The sequence below is a fragment of the Haliotis rufescens genome, unplaced genomic scaffold (assembly GCF_023055435.1).
Source record: "Haliotis rufescens isolate VD_foot unplaced genomic scaffold, xgHalRufe1.0.p SCAF_15, whole genome shotgun sequence".
NCBI lineage: Eukaryota > Metazoa > Mollusca > Gastropoda > Lepetellida > Haliotidae > Haliotis > Haliotis rufescens.
The window spans coordinates 20,189,443-20,213,704 of record NW_025963835.1 but is presented as its reverse complement, the minus strand read 5'-3'; the positions used below and the strand labels follow the sequence as shown (position 1 = coordinate 20,213,704).

At 40.2% G+C, this 24,262-nt stretch overlaps 1 protein-coding gene across 1 annotated transcript; it reads left to right on the top strand.

Moving 5' to 3' along the window:
• Positions 1-4,959: 4,959 nt before the first annotated feature.
• On the top strand, positions 4,960-22,724 carry LOC124135256. Its single transcript, XM_046500524.2, has 4 exons — positions 4,960-5,248; positions 9,728-9,818; positions 18,076-18,264; positions 22,075-22,724. The coding sequence occupies exons 1-4, from the start codon at positions 5,192-5,194 to the stop codon at positions 22,533-22,535; spliced, it is 798 nt and encodes a 265-aa protein (XP_046356480.2). The 5' UTR covers positions 4,960-5,191; the 3' UTR covers positions 22,536-22,724.
• The last annotated feature ends 1,538 nt before the right edge of the window (positions 22,725-24,262 follow it).

Here is a 24,262-nt window from a genome sequence, read left to right as displayed (position 1 = left end):
TTATTCTTCCCGTAATTATATCTTTTATGACTGTTACAAATATTGACACCAAACAATAATGAAATATATTAGGGTGTGCTCTACTTTTTTCTTTGTGTATATATTGATTCATTACTGAACATTTTACACTTTACAATTGTGGGGGACATTAAAACAAAAGATAATGACCAATGTAGCAGAGAGGGGAAATAATTTACTGCTTTGTTTTATTAAGAATTCTTCAAATTACAATAAATTAAAATAAACTAACAATGTGTCTTTCAGAGTATTGGTTGAAAGTGCACCAGATATAAAACGTAGGCAATGTGCTAACTGTTGACAATCTGTTTGTAGATTTCAAATGAATTCTAACTTGCACATGGGTTTGTGTGTATTTCCATAACATTACAATGGAAAGTAAAATGCAAGATGAAATTACCCTTCCAACGGATTTATAACAAATTACTGACTGATCCTCCTCCTGCCTGACACGAGTGGCTCGAATTAATGCACTTCTCAATTTCAGCAATCATGACTTCGTCACATACTGATACCATTACATCTCACTTAAACTACATTTTCACAAACCATGTAAAAGCTAATGAAATAAATAACACCAAAACTCTCTCTCTCTTTAGATTTTTTGAAATATGACTATGTCTAAAATATCTCAAGACGATTAGCACGAGTGGTTGTCCCCCACTAATTTCAAACACGAAGCTGGCGGCGGGGCTTATCGGCCTTAACTGGATCGGTTTCTCAGAGGAAGCGCCATACCTGTCTTTATGGTCTAGTAGCATGGGGAGTTTAATTTCGAACGGGATTTTGTCCACAAGACACACGTCGTGTTTCAATGAATGTCTGAAGGAAGATTCGGGTACTGTTTTGAGCCAAATCCAGTAAAAACCTCATACTGTGGGATTGCTGGGATCATATACCCACAATGTTAATTTCATACACGAAGAATTTTCAGAAGAATTTCAACAGTAACAGTATTTGAATGGGGCGAAAATGAAGTTACACAAAGCACACGTGGGTAGGTGAAGGTCAAATGCTATTAGTTTGGGAAAAGATAAAAAACATAAAAAAACTATCCACAAAAACGCATAATACCGTATTCCACACACCATATGCTTTCAATAGGATACATGCAGAAATGGCTGAGCTATGGCAATTTGTTTGAAGCAACATTACTGGTATAATTCTTGCCAATAGAAGCGCAAAAGACTCCTTTCCATAATAATAAGCAATCTCTACTAAAAGCATAGCGCATTGTTCGAATCCGACTTTATTGGACCTTACAGTATCCTTATCATGAACTTGTTCAAGAGCTCATGCAATTAAATACTTCATTTTAATCTTCACCGTTTTTAAGATTCAAAATTCTCGTTTTCCTGTTGTTTGATATGATGTAGAAGACGTTTTGGCTTGATGAGTTTATTTGCAATGTTAGATTTATCAGTTATTAATGTGTCACCATCTTTAACGTGTACAGACAATTTTACACCATTTGTAGTGTTTGAACCCTTGCCTTTTATTTTTTTAAATAGGTTCAACACCTTGGATATGTGTGTTCGTGAATTCGTGTTCGTGAAGTTTGGAAAAAAAATTGAAAGAATTTTCAGTTCATTAGTAAACAATGCTCTACAAACATGGGTATTTGCAGAGGACTAAGAAATTATTTGGTCAGCAAAGTTATTTAGTTGAAACCCTAAACAACTGGATCGAATCTGGGACATTTCTGAAATTGTCCTTTGTGAAACAGACAGACTATTCACATTCATTGTAAACAGTTAATCAGTAAGAGGCAGATCAAGAGCCGAATAAGATTGAATGGCAGGATATACGATACATAGCTATTTGAATTATCATTAAAGAGACATAAATTATTATCAGAAATAAAATCTTCAATGACCTTCTCCTTATTGTTTGTACTGGTACTTCCGCAGAATGGGATATGCCCATTTAAATCGCCAATGATGATGCAGGGCTAAAAGAGCTGATCATATAGATTCTTAAGATCAGACTTTTGAAGAGCAGATGAAGGTGGTACACATAAAGAGCACAAAGTAAAAGCGATGTACATTGTAAGGCGGATAGAAACAGCTTGAAGTATTTTAAATGGTCAGCACTATGAATGACGTTCTGCCTGACTATATTAGTACAGTCTCCAGCTGACGTATTGCCCGGATGAGAAATCAAATGATGACATCTGTTCTGTCTTAGGTCAAATGTCTCTGAAATGTTTAAGGTAATGACATGTATGTGGGGCATACTAAATCTCAAATGCTTGACCAAAATTAAATTTAAAAAAACGGAAATAGCGCAAATCCGACCGAGACAGATTGCTGACGGCTGATGATAAATCATTAAAATTGGCCCTGAGACCTCTGCAATTTCACTGAATTCAATAATTGGTGATACTTATTCAGGTGGTTAGTTGGTTCGTTGGTTTGTTGTTTAACGCCGCACTCAGCAATTTTCCAGCTATATGACGGCGCTCTGGGATCGATGACATGTTTCAACCAAGTCAGCGAGCCTGACCACCCGATCCCGTTAGTCGCCTCTTACGACAAGCATAGTCGCCTTTCACGGCAAGCATGGGTTGCTGAAGACCTGTTCTACCCCGGATCTTCACAGGTGGTGTAACAGGGGATCAACTCCTGACTGGCCTCTTGTACGACCACTAGTGCTCATTTGACGGGATACTTCTGTATCCATCTCCTCCATCAACCCATACCTACTGTGAAATTGCACAGGATCTTTGAGTACCTGAGACATTCGTTCAGTTTAACTTTTCTTTTTTGCAGTTTCGACATTTTCCATTGCTTAAGCTTTTGGGGTTGATTCTGGTGATGTTGATAGGGATGCTTCTTGCGGTGATATAAGACCTGTAACATTGTCAGATATGTCTGACAATGAACTGATGCTGTTTTAACCGTGTGAATTGTTTAAACTGCAGAAGCATGAGACTGTCCTGTTGTGTAAGCAGATGCGACCACTTTTTCTTGTTTCCTGGCTTCGGGGTAGCTGATGTTTTTATTCAATAAATAATATTTAATTTTCTGTTCAGTGGATTGAAACGTGTATTCACTGCATCAGTTGAAAATGACATATGATCACCGTGACAGTTGAACCATTTCAGAGACTGAGTACATGTGTTGCCATCATGATCAATTTGACCACATCTGAAGCAAGTAGCTTTACGTGTTCATGAATTCTGCACATGTCCAAATTTCTGACATTTAAAACAGCAAGTAGGTAGATAGGAGGTCCACAGGCATGGAGAAACTACAAACTTAATGAGACTTGGTAGAACTGTTGTGTCGACAGTCAAAAGATAATTAAGTGATTGGGGGAAACGTCCTCTCTACGATAAGTGAATCGTTTGACTTAAAAGACACCTTGACTGCGAAGTTTCGATTCAATTTCGTCGATGGTCTCGGATTATGCCTTTACGGAAATTGAGGGTCATGTGAGCAGCCAACAGTTGATGTCATCAAATTTTGATTGCTTGTGTTTACCTAGTACGGGAGAAGAGCAACTCGCGTCACCTGGCACTCACGAAGTGGAGGTTGCACTTCATGATTGCCTTTTCAAAGCTGAAGTGCCCTTTTTGTAAAGTAGTTACCCTGCCCTTTTCGGAAGCTGCCGGAAACAATAGGTATCCTGCCCCACTCGTGACGTAAAGGAAAGTCAAGGCAAGGCCATTAATAATTAATAGTCAGCGCCATTAATGTCAAATCGATATTGAACAATGTAAACTTAGTCTGATCTGAGTAGTAAAGTCAAAGCAGCCCTCGTCACAGAGATCTATTGCATTCATTTTCTCTGCTCGGTGAATATGGCTCTTAAGATGTTGCTAATGACAGTAATTTTTATCCGAGACGTTCATTTAGTTTGCATCAACGTTTGTTTGTTTGTTGTTTTACGCCGCACTAAACATGATTCCAGCTATATGACGGCGGTCTGTAAATAATCGAGTCTGGACCAGACAATCCAGTGATTGACATCATGAGCATCGATCCACGCAATTGGGATTGATGACATGCATCAACCAAGTCAGCGAGCCTGACCACCGGATCCCGACAAGCATAGTCGCCTTTTACGGCAAGCATGGGTTGCTGAAGACCTATTCTATCCCGAATCTTCAACGAAACAGGCATGACAACAGATGACTGTTATTTCGAAAACAACCTGTATGGCGTCATTGAAGAAGGGTTTTTTGTCGAACTTGAGTGCGCAGTGGAATGTTTGTCTCATTCCGATTGTTTGTCATTCGGATTCGAACCTACCCTTTATTTGTGCCATCTGCACAAGAAAGACAGTAATACAGCACCAATTGACCTTGTGGAAAAACCGGGGTGGAAACATAGTGATATTTCTCAGTGGCCAAAGGTAAATGTTTATACTTCTGTCATATATATATTATATGTCTTTGTATACTTCCAGATGATTCAAGTAGTTGTATTTACCATACATGATATAGAACAACGTGGTAGCCTTGTGGTTAATGTGGAAGCTAGTCCACCCGAAAACCTGGTTTCGATTTCCCTCATACATGTTGGTATTATGTGAGAAGCACATTCTTAGTGTGCCCTTCCTTTCTGTAGTTTTAATTGTATTGACAGTGGCGTAATAGTTCACAGATGTCTTTTTATCACAATTTGTGTCAAGTTAAACTGGAAATAGATAAATCAAGTCACTTGATACACTGTTTAGTACATATCCATGTGAGCTACAGCTACACTATTGTATATACCATTGCTGGGATCATTTTCACATAAATTCTCAGAAGTGACACGCACAGGAGCGCCAAGGTAAGGCAATGAATAGTTAATAGTCAGCGCCAGACACTGAAAAATCGATATGGACCAACTAACTCTGAAAAGGCAGCATTAAAATTATAGCAGCCCTCGTAACAGAGATCAATTGCATTCATTTTCTCTGCTCGTTGAATATGGCTCGTATGATGTTGCTCGTGACAGTAACTTTTATCCCAGCAATTCGTTTACTTTGCATCAATGAAGCAGGCCTCACAACTGATGACCATTACTTGGAAAACAACCTGTATGGCGTCATTGAAGAAAGGGTTTTTGTCGAACGTGACTGTGCAGTGGAATGTCTGTCTCATTCCGATTGTTCGTCCTTCGGATTCGAACCTACCCTTTATTTGTGCCATCTGCACGAGAAAGACAGTAATACAGCACCAATGGACCTTGTGGAAAAACCGGGGTGGAAACATAGTGATATTTCTCAGTGGCCAAAGGTAAATGTTTATACTTGATACTTTATATATATGTCTTTATATACTTAAAGATGATTCATGTTGTTGTTGTTTTGCATACATAATATAGAACGACATGGTAGTTAGAATTCATTTGAATATCTATAAACACATTGTCAACAGTTACCACATTGCCTACGTTTTATATCTGGTGCACTTTAAACCAATACTCTGAAAGACACATCGTTAGTTTACTTTAATTGAAAATAATTGTTAATAAATCAAAGCGGTAATTATTTCCCCTCTCATTAACAGTTTGTTTTAATGATAAATGAATCATAACTTAAACTATTATTTTTCATTTGGAAATCTGGAACATGTGATTGGGCTTGCTCACACAATGTCACAAGGGATATGTCGAGACCTGGGTCCACTTGCACAAAGCGATCTTAGCGCTACAACTATTGTAAATCCTTAAGATCGCGAACTTAGGCTTCGGCTACAATCGCCATCCACTTGCAAAACGCGATTGTAGGCTAAGATCATCGTGAGCTACAATCAAGACTTACAATTGGTCCGGATTGGTCACATTAGTTTCAGTTATTATCCCCCGCCACGAAGTGGAAGGGGGATATAGGAATGGGTGCTGTCCGTCCGTCCGGCCGTCCTTCCGTCCGTCCGTTTCCGGAGCAGATCTTGAAAACCGTACCATATTTATTCACCAAACTTGGCACATAGATAGATCTAGTGGTGAACTGGTGCATTTTGATAGTTTGGGATTTAAAAAAAATTTATTTTTCGAGTTTCCATGGCAACGACTTTGATTTAGACTGAAAATGGCGGTACTCCTCGTTTCCGGAGCAGATCTTGAAAACCGTACCATATTTCTTCACCAAACTTTGCACAAAGATAGATCTAGTGGTGAACTGGTGCATTTTGATAGTTTGGGATTTAAAACAAATATATTTTTCGAGTTTCGATGGCAACGACTTTGATTTAGACTGAAAATGGCGGTAGTCCTCGTTTCCGGAGCAGATCTTGAAAACCGTACTATATTTCTTTACAAAAAGGCCCAGTGAACATAGTTCACAGGAGCTCATGTATTGCACACACCCGACATGTCATATTGGCGGGGGATGTGAGTATTTCATGCTTGTTTGTCTTTAGTTTATCACTAAATTAATTCATAAATAAATACAAGTTGAAGTGCAAAATCATTCATGTTAAAATCTAAAATTGAGTGGGCGGGGAAGAGAGGTTTAAATATATGAATTTAAAAGAACAAATTACAAGTATTCATCAAACAAGTAAATACACATGATGAGACATTAGAAAAAGTGTAAAATATCCCATGAAAAGCAAAAGTAAAATACACACTTTTTAAAAATATTTTAAAATATAATTAATACCCAGAGAATATATATAACACAACTGCTTTCTCAAGCTATTATTTATTATTCTTATTTTCCGCCCATGTATTCCCCCGTCTTTCTGTTTTGAAATGTATTCATAACATCCTTTGTTATAGCGACGAAACGAAAACATGAAGGATATATTTAGGATTTTACGAAAAGCTCCCTCAAATCGATGACGATCATACATTTACGTGTTATGTTACTACGACGTATTGTTATTTTTTATTCTAATTTTCATAAGAAGTATGTCACTAAATCCAGAGCCAAATTTTTGAATGAATGTATTCGTATTTTCACACTTTAATAAAACATGAGTAGTTATTTCTCTTGTTGCAATATCAAACAATTCCTAAATCACGACAGTATCAATGCCGAAAAAAAATAATGCTATCATTCTAGTAATCGTTTTCCTCAAATAATTTGGACTTTTCTTGAAACTGTACAAGGTACGATGGAGGGAGGTCATGTTGTGTGTCGGTACCGGTTCCACTTATTGTATGCGCAGCAAGCGTTGCGCGTTTGCAGACAACTGTAGACAGGAGTCGAGTTTAAGATATTCGTACCTCCTCCATTGAAGATTTCAGTTTTGGCTAAGATCGCGATCTTAAATCCAAGCCGTCTATCAATCGCGCTAAGATCGGTTTGTGCAAGCGGAATAGGACAATTGTATGGTGATTGTAAAGAATCTGAGATCGCCTAAGATCGATTGTGGCCGCCTTTGATCGATTGTAGCCGCCTAAGATCGATTGTAGCCGCTTAAGAACGATTGTAGCTGCCTAAGATCGACTATAGCCGCCTAAGATCGATTGTAGCCGCTTAAGAACGATTGTAGCTGCCTAAGATCGACTATAGCCGCCTAAGATCGATTGTGGCCGCCTTAGATCGATTGTAGCCGCCTAAGATCGATTGTAGCCGCTTAAGAACGATTGTAGCTGCCTAAGATCGACTATAGCCGCCTAAGATCGATTGTGGCCGCCTTAGATCGATTGTAGCCGCCTAAGATCGATTGTTGCTATGATTGTTCTGTGCAAGCGAGTCCTGCTCAGAGGCCTACATTCAGCGCCAAATCTCAGAAGCAAAGAGTTTTTATATATGTATGCAATGCTAAAAGACCTCTGAATTTAAGAAAAATATAAGTTAAAAAAATCATATAAATGTTTTTCTTGTTTGCATACAGGTCATACATCTTCCAGAAAAAAATGAAACCTGTCATGACTAAATTATTTGAACAAAGGGACTGCATTCCATCCAGTCAAATAACTGCATTGAAACATAATAAAACACAGTTAGAATTCAGTTAGTTTTTTCATTTCGATTCATGAGTCCAAGGTGATTTGTTTTTACAGTTAACTGCTCAAAAAAGTAAATTAGATACAAATAAAATATCGAAAGTGAAACCTTTTTCACAATATAATTGCACGTTAAAATCATGAATGTTGATGATTAAAAAGATATCATTGTTTTATTGCGTATGGGTCCTCCGCATGTCTGTAGGACATTAGTGCGAGTAGTATATGTTTCATTTTCCGAATCAGAGAAAAACATACATATGCTGTGACAAGTATTTCGTAATATGTAATATAATATATTTAGATGGATTTCTTAGGTAGGTTGACACCTGCTATTCTTTAGATATGAAATTTTCCTTAAATCAACAAACAAACATCAATACAGATTCAGATCAGTTCATTCTGACTGATTGTCATCAAAAATATGTTTTAATGTTTGGTAATGTCTCATCGAAAGTTGAAAAACAGTCAAAAAGACATTATGTCTCCAGCAAAACCAATCTACAAGTGAATGTGAAACTCATTTTCATCATAATCATTACCAAATCTAGAACAATTTGAACATAACCAACATCCTTGAAAAACACAAACCCAGATCAGTCGTCAATGATTTTCTATGAAGAATTTAACTTGATCAGGCACCGAGAGCTTGTCAAGAACGTGGCAAAGAATTAATTTGTAAAAACAGAAGCAGTGTTGAAGACAAGTTGTATATGTTTATTATTTTAAAAAGAAATATGTCACACAACAAGAGACAAGAACAAGCTAAGTTTTATACCAAGTGGATGTTGCATTTATTTGAGAGTTGATTTGCCTGGTCCTGCAGCTAAACCATATTAATATGACTTTGATTTACCTCATTTACCTTATCATACAGGAAGCAGAGGTACTGTAAGTCCCCATGATCCCGAGCGAGGTCGCCTAGCTTTGGTAGCCCGTGTTTTAAAACTGTATATATAATATTGTTCTGCTCAAATATGTTTCATAAATTGTCTCTAAATATAGTGTGCTCAAATATGTTTCACAACTTGTTTTCAAATAAAACTTTGCATAAATATCTGAATTGTAAATATAATAACTTGGTCTCGTCGCTATATGGCTGAAATAATGCCGATGCGACGGTAAATTTTAAATCACTCACTCATCTACCTTATTGTGATGCCTAACGCACAGACTGGTCTCGACAGCTTGGGTTTGGGGAAAGTTATGCATCTAATCCCAGTGAGGCGTAATGGATATAGGGTGTCGGAATTGCACGAGCCGGTGGCACATAAGCTCACAGGCATCGTTTGACCCCAGAAATCTATCTTTAGTTGGCTTAAACTGACGCATGAGCATGATTGACAGTCTATTGAAGTTGCTGCCAGCTCCGAACTGTGCCACCGCCATGCACTGATATGGTGTATGGTAGACCGAAACTTCATACTCCAAACTCAACCTCGGCGTTCGTTAGTGCCAATGATGCAATAACGCCGAATCCACTCCATTCAGAAACGTCTGTGATTAGCAGTCATCTTGATGCCAACCAGTGGTCAACGACTTTTTAATCGTGTTACTTTCAACCCATTGCGTGCTTTTACGTACGAAAAGCGGCGAAAACCTTTTGATATGCGTAAGAAAATTCTCCTGATAGCAGTCCATTGTACGATTCCAAATATATCATGAGTATGAGTTTATGAATCCCTATCAACTAGTACCTATCACAAACCAATACATAAAACAATTACTAAATCATTTAGGAAATGCTTGATCCTGAATATTGTCGATGCGATCCCAGAGATTGTTTTTCTAAAACAACTTATATATCTCTTCCAAAGGAACTGATGGGCCCATGTGCAGATCACGCCTGTCCCCCTGGGAGGCGATGTAGTGTGCATCGTGTGACAAAAGCGGTAATGTGTACGGAGGGTAAGCACTTATTCAATAACCTAAACCAAGTTTCAGCACCACCGTTTATTTACAATGGTATCAGTTCAAGATGTGATCATATTGAGTTAGTCATACATGCGCGTAGAAAGTCTGCCTGTATGCGTTTAAGTCCATATACAATTAGGCCTTTTTGAAGTGACGGAAATATGCCAATTCGCATATCATGTACCCATGCTCGTTGCAGGTAAAGGGAATTCATGGATAACTTCTGTTCTTTATGTTTTGCTTCTTTGTTTGTTGTCTAACGCCGCACTCAACCACGTTGCAACAAGATGACGGCGGCAGGTAACTAGTCCTGACCAGACAATCCAATGATTGGCACTATGCGCATCGATCCACCCAATTGAGATGCGATAACATGCAATAAACCACTTCACTGAGCCTGACCTCCCGATACATTTAGTTTCCTCTTATGACAAGCTTGTCTGGGTAGAATACATTGTAGGTCGCCAGGATCCCATGCTTGTCGGGGTAGAATATATTGTAGGTCGCCAGGATCCATTGCTTGTCGGGGTAGAATACATTGTAGATCCCCAGAATCCCATGCTTGTTGGGGTAGAATACATTGTAGGTCGCCAGGATCCCATGCTTGTCGGGGTAGAACACATTGTAGGTCGCCAGGATCCCATGCTTGTCGGGGTAGAATACATTGTAGGTCGCCAGGATGCCTTGCTTGTCGGGGTAGAATACATTGTAGGTCGCCAGGGTCCCATGCTTGTCGGGGTAGAATACATTGTAGGTCGCCAGGATGCCATGCTTGTCGGGGTAGAATACATTGTAGGTCGCCAGGGTCCCATGCTTGTCGGGGTAGAATACATTGTAGGTCGCCAGGATTCCATGCTTGTCGGGGTAGAATACATTGTCTGCCCCCAGGATACCATGCTTGTCGGGGTAGAATACATTGTAGGTCCCAAGTGTCCCATGCATGTCTGGGTAGAATACATTGTAGGTCGCCTGGATCCCATGCTTGTCGGGGTAGAATACATTGTAGGTCGCCTGGATCCCATGCTTGTCGGGGTAGAATACATTGTAGGTCCCAAGTGTCCCATGCATGTCTGGGTAGAATACATTGTAGGTCGCTAGGATCCCATGCTTGTCGGGGTAGAATACATTGTAGGTCGCCAGGATCCCATGCTTGTCGGGGTAGAATACATTGTAGGTCCCCAGGATCCCATGCTTGTCGGGGTAGAATACATTGTAGGTTGCCAGGGTCCCATGCTTGTCGGGGTAGAATACATTGTAGGTTGCCAGGGTCCCATGCTTGTCGGGGTAGAATACATTGTAGGTCGCCAGGGTCCCATGCATGTCTGGGTAGAATACATTGTAGGTCGCCTGGATCCCATGTTTGTTGGGGTAGAATACATTGTCTGCCCCCAGGATCCCATGCTTGTCGGGGTAGAATACATTGTAGGTCCCAAATGTCCCATGCATATCTGGGTAGAATACATTGTAGGTCGCCTGGATCCCATGCTTGTCGGGGTAGAATACATTGTAGGTCCCAAGTGTCCCATGTATGTCTGGGTAGAATACATTGTAGGTCGCCAGGATCCCATGCTTGTCGGGGTAGAATACATTGTAGGTCCCCAGGATCCCATGCTTGTCGGGGTAGAATACATTGTAGGTTGCCAGGGTCCCATGCTTGTCGGGGTAGAATACATTGTAGGTTGCCAGGGTCCCATGCTTGTCGGGGTAGAATACATTGTAGGTCGCCAGGATCCCATGCTTGTCGGGGTAGAAAACATTGTAGGTCGCCAGGGTCCCATGCTTGTCGGGGTAGTATACATTGTCTGCCCCCAGGATCCCATGCTTGTCGGGGTAGAATACATTGTAGGTCCCAAGTGTCCCATCCATGTCTGGGTAGAATACATTGTAGGTCGCCTGGATCCCATGCTTGTCGGGGTAGAATACATTGTAGGTCCCAAGTGTCCCATGCATGTCTGGGTAGAATACATTGTAGGTCGCCTGGATCCCATGCTTGTCGGGGTAGAATACATTGTAGGTCCCAAGTGTCCCATGCATGTCTGGGTAGAATACATTGTAGGTCGCCAGGATCCCATGCTTGTCGGGGTAGAATACATTGTAGGTCGCCAGAATACCATGCTTGTCGGGGTAGTATACATTGTAGGTCCCCAGTATCCCATGCTTGTCGGGGTAGAATACATTGTAGGTCGCCTGGATCCCTGGCTTGTCGGGGTAGAATACATTGTAGGTCGCCGGGACCGATGCTTAGAGGACCGCTCAGGATTACAGGACCGAAAGTGGTTCTGCGCATGTGTGAAGAGGGTATTGTTGGTCATGAGCGCGCATCCAAGATGGCGGCACATCCGTTTCCGGTGGCGTGCGCATCCAATATGGCCACATGTCCGTTTCCGGGAGGCGTGCGCACCTCGAAGAGGACGGGACATCCGTTTCCGGGGAGGAGGGGGAACCCATAGAAGCGCTCGTACAATAAAGATCAAAATAAAAAAATACAAAGAAGGGGTGGTGGTGGAGGGAGGTGGGTTGTTGTTGGTGGTGGTGGTGGCGATTCCGATCCTAAAAAAAGACAACACAACACTTATGTTTGTTCAACTTTTTAATCCCCCACTCACACAACACAACACAACAAAACAAAAGCCACAGGATTAGTGGCGTCCCTGTGATTTTTGTGAACATGATTTTTTTGTCTTTTTTACCACTAGGGTGTGAACGTATGTACATTCCTAAAACGCAGTGAACGTATGTACACTCCTGAAACAGGAACGTTGACAGTCAGGTGATCGTAGGTTCAGTGAACAAGTGTCAGGTCAATAAGGGCAGAAAGGTTGGTTCTTTTGATGTAGGGTACGCGTCTGGCCACTCAGTCGAAAGGCAGGCATCTCATCCACAGGAACGGAGGTAGACACTTTGGTATGAAACCATGCTAATACCATGGCATCATTCTTGGCGGTGTCCTTCCAGTCCAACGTATCTAACACTTGATTAAAAGTCCACCCACGCACGCGATAGGTCAGCATGTAGAGACAGTACACCCCACACAACGTGCTGTTTCCATGTTGTAAGGGGTGTGTTTGTAGGGTACTGTTTGTAAAGTTTAAAGCTAAAATGAAACATCTTAAATATCTAACTTATATGTACAAATACTTACAACTTGACTTGGCCACAATATGAAATATCCTATACAGCCTGAAACTGTTAGAACAGCATCAGGACTTCCAACCACATTATTACATAAATGGTTGCTAGTGTTCAATTTACCGCAGTTTAAGCAGTTGCTAAAGTTTGCTAAGCAGTTGCTAAAATTTGCTAAACAGTTGCTAAAGTTTGCTAAGCAGTTGCTACAATTTGCTAAGCAGTTGCTAAAATTTGCTGAGCAGTTGCAAATAAAATTGCTAAGCAGTTGCTAAAATTTGCTAAACAGTTGCTAAAGTTTGCTAAGCAATTGCTAAAATTTGCTAAACAGTTGCTAAAGTTTGCTAAGCAGTTGCAAAAACATTGCTAAGCAGTTGCTAAAATTTGCTGAGCAGTTGCAAAAAAAATTGCTAAGCAGTTGCTAAAATTTGCTAAACAATTGCTAAAGTTTGCTAAACAGTTGTTCAAATTTGCTGAGCATTTGCTAAATCTTGCTAAGCAATTGCCTAAGCAGCTGATTGGTCAGTTTTTTTATACAAGTTTAGAGTGCTTCGTTTCCGCTAACAGTTTTCTGACTTTATCTTGCTCGAGCTTGGTAGTAATAACATCCTTTACGCATAGACATTCCTCAAATTTCGGTCTTTGCAATGAAACAGGGCAACCCATTTGGTCTGCTCTCTGAGATCTTTCAGGACAGAGTTGTATTTTTGAGTAAGCACCCAAACGGTATTATCCATAAGTCATCCGGAGAATGCTAAATATGAAAGCATATCTTTCTTTTGGGTAAGTTCTTTACTCGCACTACAGTGGTCTATTACGAAAAGGGTTGATTCTCCTTTGAATTTTTCGTGACATACTCATAAAAAGTCTTGTAAACAATCCCCCGGATCAACTTTGTGCACCCTGGGACATTTCATTACCCAATCTCTTGCTAGGTATGTTTTATTAACGTTTATAGTCGGGCACAAAATAATAATATTGGCGAAAAAATTGTGATATTGACTTTGTAAAATATCAAGAAAATACCCATTTTGCCGCAGATGATAGCGCAGTGCTGTTCTTAAGGTAAAAGATTATTACTATATCACTTGCATAATCTTCCATTTTGTATATTAAGTTGCGCAACCATAATCACGTACAAATATATGTTTAATTTACCAGCCGTTTTTTGCCTTCATCATTATCTATAGAGTAACATCCTCAGTAGCATTCTTGACCCTGAAGATCCGGGATAGAACAGGTCTTCAGCAACCAATGCTTGCCATAAAAGGCAACTATGTTTGTCGTAAGAGGCAACTAATGGGATCGAGTGGTCAGGCTCGCTGACTTGGTTGATGCCTGTCCTCGATCCAAATTGTCTGGTCCAGACTCGATTATTAACAGACAGACGTCATATAGCTGGAATATTGCCGAGTGTGGCATTAAACAAACAAATAAACAAAACACTAGCATTCTCTTTTCTCCCCCCACTACCGTGTAGTTGGTCACCATCTGTGGGACCCGTGAAGATTCCGGGGTAGAATAGGTCTTCAGCAACCCATGCTTCCCGTAAAAGGTGACTATGCTTGTCATAAAAGGCGACTAATGGGATCGGGTGGTCAGGCTCGCTACTTGGTTGATGCATGTCATCGATCCCAATTGCGTGGATCGATGCTCATGATATTAATCACTGGGCTGTCTGGTCCAGTCATATAGCTTGAATATTGCTGAGTGCGGGGTTAAACAACAAACCAAAAACAAACCATCATCTGTGGTCCTCATGTCGAGCCATACCGCATACTTCGAAGTGAGGAATTCACCCAGTGATACATCCCCAAGAGCCAGCTGTTTGCAATCGCGTTAACTTCTGGGCTTCGTCATATAGAAGGGAGTTTTTAATCTCATCCTGCTGTTGATACCTTGACTATATAGTTGATTAGGCACACACCCGACAGTCAATTCTACTTTTGTAATCTTGGGGTTGTAGAATGCCTTGGTATCTCTTGAAAATGGTTCAGAAGCTTCCTTGAACAACATTAAAATACCCTTCAATGATCTAGCAGGCACGTTGGATGGATATTCCACGTTGTATCACTTTTGTCTCTGGAAATCTTTTGGAGTCAAAACATGCGATCATACAAAATGGCTAAACTTCCACTATACTGGTTACGAATTTGTCAGGCTAATTCAGGATCTGTTATCATATCTGTTACTCCAGTAAGATATTATCAATGGAATAGCTACACTCACCTTCAGTGGGTTTGATTACTATGTGGTAGTCATTAAAAGTGATTTTATATTCTACCCTATCACCTTGATAGAAGGGCATGTGACTATCTAGTAATTCAAAGACAAGCGGAATATAGAACCGGTTACCCAATTCATCAGCATGCAACAGCCTTATCTTCTAGGATGGTATTATCATCATTATCATCACCCAGACGCAGTCTCTTTGAATTTATATTATTATTGATTATTACGATGTCTTAAAAGAAAACAAAAAATACGTTACTCCTGTTGGTCGTGACTATTCCAGTTTACAATAGATAGTAAAGGAATATTGTGACTGCGTGGCTCACCAGATACTGATCTTATGAATTCTCGTACTCATAAACCCCTAGCATTGTCTACAATAGCTGGGTGTTGTGGCGGCATCAACATTATTCGTAATGAATTCGGTCTTGTAGACTATGACAACTCACAAGCAAAACTTTCTGCAAAGACTACTTAGGTTCCTCAGACTGTGCGGACTGAACTTGGTGCAACGGCGGCTGCCACAGATCAAGATAATTTTGAAGACGTACCACAACACGCAAAGGATGCCTCTGATGGTCTCGAAGAAATCTTGGCAACCTATGATATTTCCACATTTCAGGGACTATCCTTGGAGTACTGTATTAGAGAACTACGAGGTCTTGACAAGGCAATGCAAACACTATGGGGATCACTCATCAACAATATAGCCAAGCTAGATGAACTTGACAATAATATAGCTTATAAGAAAACAAAACTTACACAGACAGGTGAATTCAGTAGACACAGTGTTGCAGAAATATTGCGTAACTTAGAAGATGAAAGATCAGCCCACTTGGAAGCTGCTTCCACCACTAATAGAGAAGCACCCCGCTCACAAATCAGTCGAATTCAAGAAGCTGTTGATCAAGTCCTCAATGATGATACTACACTGGCCGAAAGAATTAAAACATTGTTCAAAGAACAAGGGATAACCTTTACCAGTATTTCAACCGCATTGGGATTTATCATATCAACTTTGACTCTCGCGTTAACTGGGGGTACAGGCGATGGCACACATCCTGGTGATAAGGATGGTGTAAGAGAGTGGATAAATTAGCACTTAAAGGCATTAGGAGAATCACTAGCGAAGATTGCAGGGAAAGCCGCGTCTGCAGGGAGTAATAGGGAGTATTATATCCTGGCTCTTGAATTTATTAGCCAAGACCGCCACTTGGCTTAGTCAGTCAAAACTTGTGGGCAGTCACTGTTGTATGTAACTGCTAAAGACTATTTATCCAAATCCTGTGACTCAACCTACTATAAGCGCTGTTTTTTCATCGATATGTTGATTTTGAAACTCAACATGTGGCTGTTGCACTTCTGTTTTTGACTTAATTACAGTAGATGACTGTGGCTTGACTATTGCTGTTTTGCCTGTGTTTGGTTGCATTATAAATACAGTGTTAAGATCTGAATTGAAACCTAATGTTTGTTTATCGGTAGCAACAACAATTATATTATTATAACCTACCACTTACCAAGCTTAAGTTGCATGTTACTCGGTGACAAGTACAGGCCTATTCCAAAAGTATCGTCTTCTTTAGACTCGTGTTTGTGACTAAGCTCCAAGGAGAGTCCATTAATTCTTTCAACGCCAGGATGAGTAAAACCTGATTTATTTTAAATGAACTTTTTCCAAGCATTTTCGGCATCACGTGGTTGTCCAACCTTTTGGAACAAGAGGTCATTAAAGAGTTCATTAAAGATCGTTACAATATGTACAAAGGTAAAACTTTTAAAACTTCTATAAAGGTAACATCCAACCAAAGGTACATTTTAAATAGTAATGCAATGATATAATATTAAGTATGTTTCACATGATACACTATACTTTGCACACAATTAGTTAATGCTTAAAGGGACTGACCAAAACATGGGCGAAATATTATGATAACGCCACAAATTAGTTAAAGTAGGTTAAAATGAGTTTAATCATGTGTCATGTTGCTTGTAGGCAAATCTTTATGTATATTGTTAAAGAAAAACATGAGTTTTGAGCAAAGGAAAATATTCTCGCCCATGGGCGACATAGTTCAAATTTTGAGTTTTCGAAAGATTTTACATTTGTTCTTCCTTTTTATGTACCCATGAGAACAGCATATTCAATTTTGTAAATATCTTTACCTTTGACAAATGGGTTTCTAGAATTATAAATGTGACGTGTTGCAAAGGCATTTTACAAGTTTTGGAGATATAAATTTTCGAAATTTTTTTGCGACGACACAAGCCAAGCGAGATCAGTTACCCAAAATTGTGCTTGTAACCTTTTCCACAAATTAAAACAGTTGGATTAGGCCGAAACATGTTCGGCTTGTTACCTTGTTTCGTTTTGTCGCTGTGTGTACATGTGACTGCACATCGTAACGCTATGACAGGACAGGCCGACTGTCAACAACGTCTGACGGTGGCCGTGACGTCTCATAGACCAGGGTAAGAGCAGCTTCCTTTTATTAATTGGCAATTACCCTATCGGACATACTGATGGATTGCCGCGAAAGGCAAGTAAAACAATTTGTATAGGCAATTGTTGTTTGGCATAAATGTAGTTACACCACTGTATAGGAAACAGGTTTCAGTTAGAACTATATTGGCTTCTGTCTCTGTCCGACTGACACATCACTTACCCTCTGACGTAGCATATATTAATGCGCACTTTCTAGGAACGATTGCAGTGTTCAGGCAATGTCTGAGAGATGGGAAGAGATTTTAGAGCACAGAATTATATGATAGAGACATTATATGATAGAGAGGTTAAAAGACTCGCAAAATACAATGTTTATTTCTTATACAGGATATTCACCATCCCCAAACACGCTCGCGTGATAACGTCTATTTATGATGTTCTCCACAGTTGGTGTCTATGTATGTTCTGAAGCACATGTTCCAAACGCAACCTGCATTTACGGATCCAAACTGATAGGAGGAACTCGGTCTTGTACCTGCCAAAGCAACTATCTAGATGTGCCTCGAGACGTCCTCAATGTCAACAACACCTGTATGAAGAACGGCAGCTGGTCGACACCCTCGGTTAACTGCTCTGGTAAATCCTTTACTTGACAAACATTTTAGACATGTCTAGGACATTTCCAAAATCGATGCATCAGTGACAAAAATGATGTCCGAAGCAACTCCCCATTCTGATTTGTACCATATGTTCCCGTGTTTGTTGAGGGTGAACAATTGACTTGCCTCTGCATGTGTTTGTGACAGGTGCCACTGGCGGGGCAGGATACGTTCACTTTTTCGTTAACACCTGGTATGGTATCATGACTATTTGATAGAGATTCATAAACACATGCGGCCCGTGAAGATCCGGGGTAGAATAGGTCTTCAGCAACCCTTGCTTGCCGTAAAAGGCGATTATGCTTGTCGTAAAAGGCGACTAACGGGATCGGGTGGTCAGGCTCGCTGACTTAGTTGATGCATGTCATCGGTCCCAATTGCGTGGATCGATGTTCATGATGTCAATCACTGGATTGTCTGGTCCAGACTCGATTATTTACAGACCGCCGTCATATAGCTGGAACATTGCTGAGTGCGGCGTTAACAACAAACAAACCATACAAAACCATAAACACATGCTCATGATTTAGTCGGAATTGTACAATCGATTATGTTTATGCAGACATTTCTATTTGATCTGGAAAGGGTATTTTGATAGTGATTTATAAGCTTAGGATAAAACCGGGCGGTCGGGTAGCCTAGTGGTTAAAGCGTTCGCTCGTCACGCCGTAGACCCGGGTTCGATACAATGTGTGAAGCCCATTTCTGGTGTCCCCCGCCGTGATATTGCTGGAATATTGCTAAAAGCGGCGTAAAACCGTACTTACTCACTAGGATAAAACCAGTATCGTACAGCAGACCCTACGCTTAGCAGATATTCCTTATGATTGCAACAAACATAAAGCTATAAGATATTTGATTGAAGAAATTATACCCAGCACTTCAATATGGTGCGCTCGCACACACGCACACACACACACACACACACACACACACACACGCGCGCGCACACACACACAAACACGTCGTACTATAGGTGGTATCATCCTGAACGGGTCGTTATACTCCATAATACCCATCTCCCTCACCTGTGCTACAAATGTTATAATTAGAAGATAAATACTATGTGTGTGTCTATTTCTCGAGTATTTGCATCTTGGAAATTCATCTCGAGACCCGAGAGCGTTAGTTTGAGGGGCTCGAATGAAAATCTCCAAGATGCAAATACTCGATAAAATCCCGGAAATAGACACACACATAGTATTTATCGATATTGTAAACCTATTGTTTTATTTAGAAAAAAACATGCGCACTCTTTAACACCTCGTACTTACTCGGTTGTGAGGCGTCAACATCGAACGTTCTGTTGTTGCTATGGTGTTTGTGATTTTGGTAATGATGACGGACTACTTTCCTGAGTGTAAGTCATTCATAAGTTGCTGGTGCTTCAGTCGAATGTTCACCGTATAATTAATAATAAAAATAAACAAACTCGAAATCGTCTGCGAGTTTGTTTGTTATTATTATCAGTTACATTATCTGTTGCTATGTCAACATAATTGTTTTTTCAGAGTGTAAACCCCCTGGATGCCACAGCGACACATATGTCCCTCCTCTTCAACCCCCACTTCGAAATCGAATATAATTCAAAATACATCACGCAGAATAATACACTTCACAGTTTTGAATTCCTCTTTCTGTTTATCATTTACTGTCATTTTAGGCAATTCAAAATTACTGAAAGTGACTTCTGAAAATTAGGTACATTGTAAATCTCGCCAAATCACAATTCACGGCGTTATATAAATATTTACTGTGTGTTTAGAAATCTAAATATCGGATATTTTTTACTCGAATAATCAAAGTAGAAAATTAGCATATTAGCGATCACCGGTATCAAATCACTACTGATAATTCTGAAACGTCGCTGGGAAGCCTAGAATCGTTTAGAATGTTTTGGAAAATACGCATACACGAACGCCGAAGTGTACGTTCCGCCATATTGGATTGTGTTTACAAAATGCCGGTTATGAGACGCCTATTCGATCAAGTATATTTCATGAATTCCTCATACATTTTCGAAATTATGGATAAATGGTCTTTGTCACCAATGCAAATTATCTAGATGAAATCATGCGAAATAAGTTAGGTATGGAAACGAAAACTGTGCTCGGAAAACTGTACTTGCTGAAATGTAAACAAAGCAAAATTCAGATTTAACACTGTGTAGCATTTTTAGAGGTACTTTCGTCTAATTGTTGCATACATTGGCTCGATCACGCGTTTGAGAATATTCATGGTAAGAGTATCGTTGCACTAATTATGGAAATACACATATATACATTACAATGATGTGGTAAATTCAACAGAAGCCGTTTACAAAAGTTTCCGTCATGTGTGGCGCCATGACTGACGCTAAATCACGCACAACGATGACGGTAGTTATCTGCATTTCTGACTAATTCTCTTTGTTACATTGGAAAACATGGTAAACAAATAACAGTACGCAGATTGTCAGAATGCTTCTGATTACTTACGTGACCCATTTATGTGTATACGATCCCTCAATCAACAAAATTCCTCCCCTGGAAATCCCGCGTACTGTTGTTGTCAGTGAACACGCCATTTTGTGAAAGTCGGTCACCGGTAGTGAGGTCATACGGAAGTAAACATTGTTGTACATATTTGGTAATTTCTTTGAGGTGTAAACTTTCAACTTGGCACCCAGCCTGTTCTTTGTTTTTGTCTACTTTGCATTTTCATCATCGCCTTGATAATCCAGATATGACGGAAACCTTTTTGTGTCGGGTAACATTATTTATGAGTAGTAAGCAGCACATAGGATGACGTCCCTTATGACAGTGGTGTCGTGTATAATGCGCTACTGCAATCATGACAAATTCATCGGTTCGATGCTAAAAAGGTGCTATTTTGGGGTGTGAGAGAAAGAGATTACTGCATTCGTGCCTGTCAGATACCATTGATCTTACAACTCGTTGTTACAAAGCGTATCTAACTCGCTTCGCTCGTTAGATACGTTTTGAAACAACTCGTAAGATCAATGGTATCTGACAGACAGTCCTGTAGTAATCTCTATTTCCTACACAGTGATTCGGTCCCCTGCTTCAGGGAATTCAAATAATATTTTCACCCTTTGATATTTGGTCATGTGACCCAAATTAGCCAATCACAAAACAAAACACACTTTCTATAGGTTTACAATACAGTATGTGTGACACCATATGGCAGTTTAACATGGATACCCTACTCAGATCATCACACTGACTCCGAGCCAATCCGTCCTTGTTTTATCCCCTTAATGTCGTGCGCAAGGCAGCGTAAGAAAACCTCTTTGGGTATGACCCGTCCAGGGTATCGCACAGGGCACACACTCTATCGACAAGACCACGGATGTGGTTCACATGACAGAGGTGTCATTTCACAAGTTTTTCAGCCACTTTTAATAACATTTAATAACATTTTCGCGCAAGCTCCGACGTTCATACAATTTGGCCCTCACTCTATGAAGCTTCATATTCCAATGAACTAACACAAAGTGAAGGTCAATTCTTAAATAGCGGCGAAATATATATGAATAGATCACTGAAATCCAGGGATGACACCAGATGTTTACACACTTTCAATATGACTTTTGTGTGGCTTTTCGGTTCAGGAGATGAGGCCCAAATCTTAAATCAGTAGTATGTTGTATTTGATTTATGAACGCATTGATGAAAATAATAGAAACGGTTGTCGACTGCATCGTGTATCGCCCGAGTCAATGGGGCAACAATCTGAACAACGAAAACTTAATCAGCTGTTAATGGTTTTTGTCTTCCTTTTCCAGGACCCTATGTTAAAGTCTACAGTCCATTTCTCAACACCTACACCTTCCAACAGATACCAGCGAGTAGGTTAAGGAAGATAACCGGTGGTACTTCGTCCATTGTGTTTCTGGTAAAGGCTTGTCACGACGCCAACATTGCCCTACACACTCGTCCCAACACAACCGACACTGATGCCTATGAGATCATTGTCGGAGGATGGACAAACACTTTTTCCTGTATTCGTCGTTGCTTCTTCTGTCCACTTATAGATTCTTACAAAGAATCGTCCATACTATCCTGCCATGAGTATAGGCCATTTTGGCTCAGTTGGAAGAAAGACGTCATCTCTGTAGGCAAGGGACAAATTGTTGGACACCAGACGTTTATTGAATCGGCACCAAGTAGTCCTATTGTGATTAATCACGTTAGTGTTAGCGCCTTCAAGAGGAACCATGCTATGTGGCTATTCCGAGAGCAGTAGCTCACATGAGGTACTAGATAAATGGTAAATTATTCCTTAAACCCCGACAGTGTACACAGGACAGGACAGTAACAAACATATTGACTATAACTTTCGTTCACCTTCCAGTGAATGCGATATGTGTTTGACGGAGGATTTTATGTAGTGAGGACCGAAAACGACCACTTGCTAAAGTGTTTGAAAAAAGTTTATCAGTCGACAAGCTGATACAATTGATGCAATTTATCTTACACTTGACGATAGTCCTGCACATGTACAATTATGAAAAGAACGAAAATAAATCGATGTTAGTTCTACGATATTATATGATATATCAGTACATTTGAACCTATTGTTATTTCTCACTTTTCCAAGTATATGGGAATAGTGAGTGAGCTTGTACCTCACGAATGACCGTAAATCAACTTTGGGTCATATTGTTATATTTGCCTGGGTTAGGATACTTGAATATATTAAGTGTTGAGAAAAGACGAAGATGTACAACTGTCTGCATGCCGGTATAAACACAAATATCGTATTGGGCGACTCGTTACATACTAAAAAATGTTGTATACACATAACTTATTTAACACTATAAAAGCGGCATAAGTGCAGGTTACCACACACACACACACACACACACACACACACACGCACGCACACGTGGCTATGCACAGTCAAGTCCGGTAAATCCGACATGGTTGGTTGCATATGATTATGGCGGATTAACAAGTATGTCGGATAAACGAAATTAAGTAGTTTCAACTTTCGTGATTGAAAAATGGACAACTACGCGATAGATAAAGACACAAAGAAGTAATAAAAAAATATATCTCAGCTTCTTTGTGCCTTGTACACATTAATTTGATGAAAGTATTCTTGCAGTATTTATCTCAGCAGATTATAACAAGATTGAGCTTGAGTGAGTGAGTATGATTACACGTGGCTATTAGCAATATTCCAGCACCATCACGGCGGGGGACACCAGAAATAGGCTTCACACATTGTACCCATGTGGGGAATCGAACCCCGGGTCTATGGTTTGACGAGCGAACGATTCAACAACTAGACAACATTGAACTTAATATCAGGTGACAAACGTGAATATTGACAGAAGAGGGTGGCCAAGCTGAGTGTCATTAATTTCCCGATGAACGTAAGTATGTCATGTGATTACGTTGTCAATCGGGCGGAGACATACAGAACTACTTTAGGGGAATTCCTCAATGTCTAAAAAATAACATTAAAAATCAATAGGGAAAACTGAGAGAGACAACGATTCAGGCTATGAATGATGCAGGCTTTGAAGCTGGACAGATCATGTTTATGTCGGGTCACCGAAATGAGGCGTCCATTCGAAGCTGAACAGAGAATGCCCGACTTACCAAAAGAAATCACTGAGCTCCACACCGTCGTGTATTGCTTCGGGGAAATCCCACCGCGCTGCTCTAAGCGGTAGTCCCCGTCATCAACAGCCGTAGTATGACTCAACCACACACCCAAATTTCACAGAAAGTTATTATCAATCCATTTTCAGCATCAGCCGGTTCTGGATGTCTTTCCAATGCCAACTTTAGTGGGCGCAACCTTTATTTCAAGCGGATAACATTGCCGTAGCCGCCATTTTCAGCAGTTTGTAAAATCAAGGGATGTCACTCCAAATGGAATGTTTGGGACGGACGACATCACGACGTCACGACAACCGCGTTAATATAGTTCGTTTCGCGCATCACGGAATTTGCTCTCAT

What these genes read in the sequence shown, in the direction of transcription:
- LOC124135256 (XM_046500524.2), top strand. Translation starts at nt 5,192, where the DNA reads ATGGACCTTGTGGAAAAACCGGGGTGGAAACATAGTGATATTTCTCAG. An exon ending in ATATTTCTCAGTGGCCAAAG is followed by an intron (nt 5,249 to 9,727) that starts GTAAATGTTTAT and finishes TCTCTTCCAAAG; the next exon opens with GAACTGATGGGCCCATGTGC. An exon ending in AGCGGTAATGTGTACGGAGG is followed by an intron (nt 9,819 to 18,075) that starts GTAAGCACTTAT and finishes TGTTCTCCACAG; the next exon opens with TTGGTGTCTATGTATGTTCT.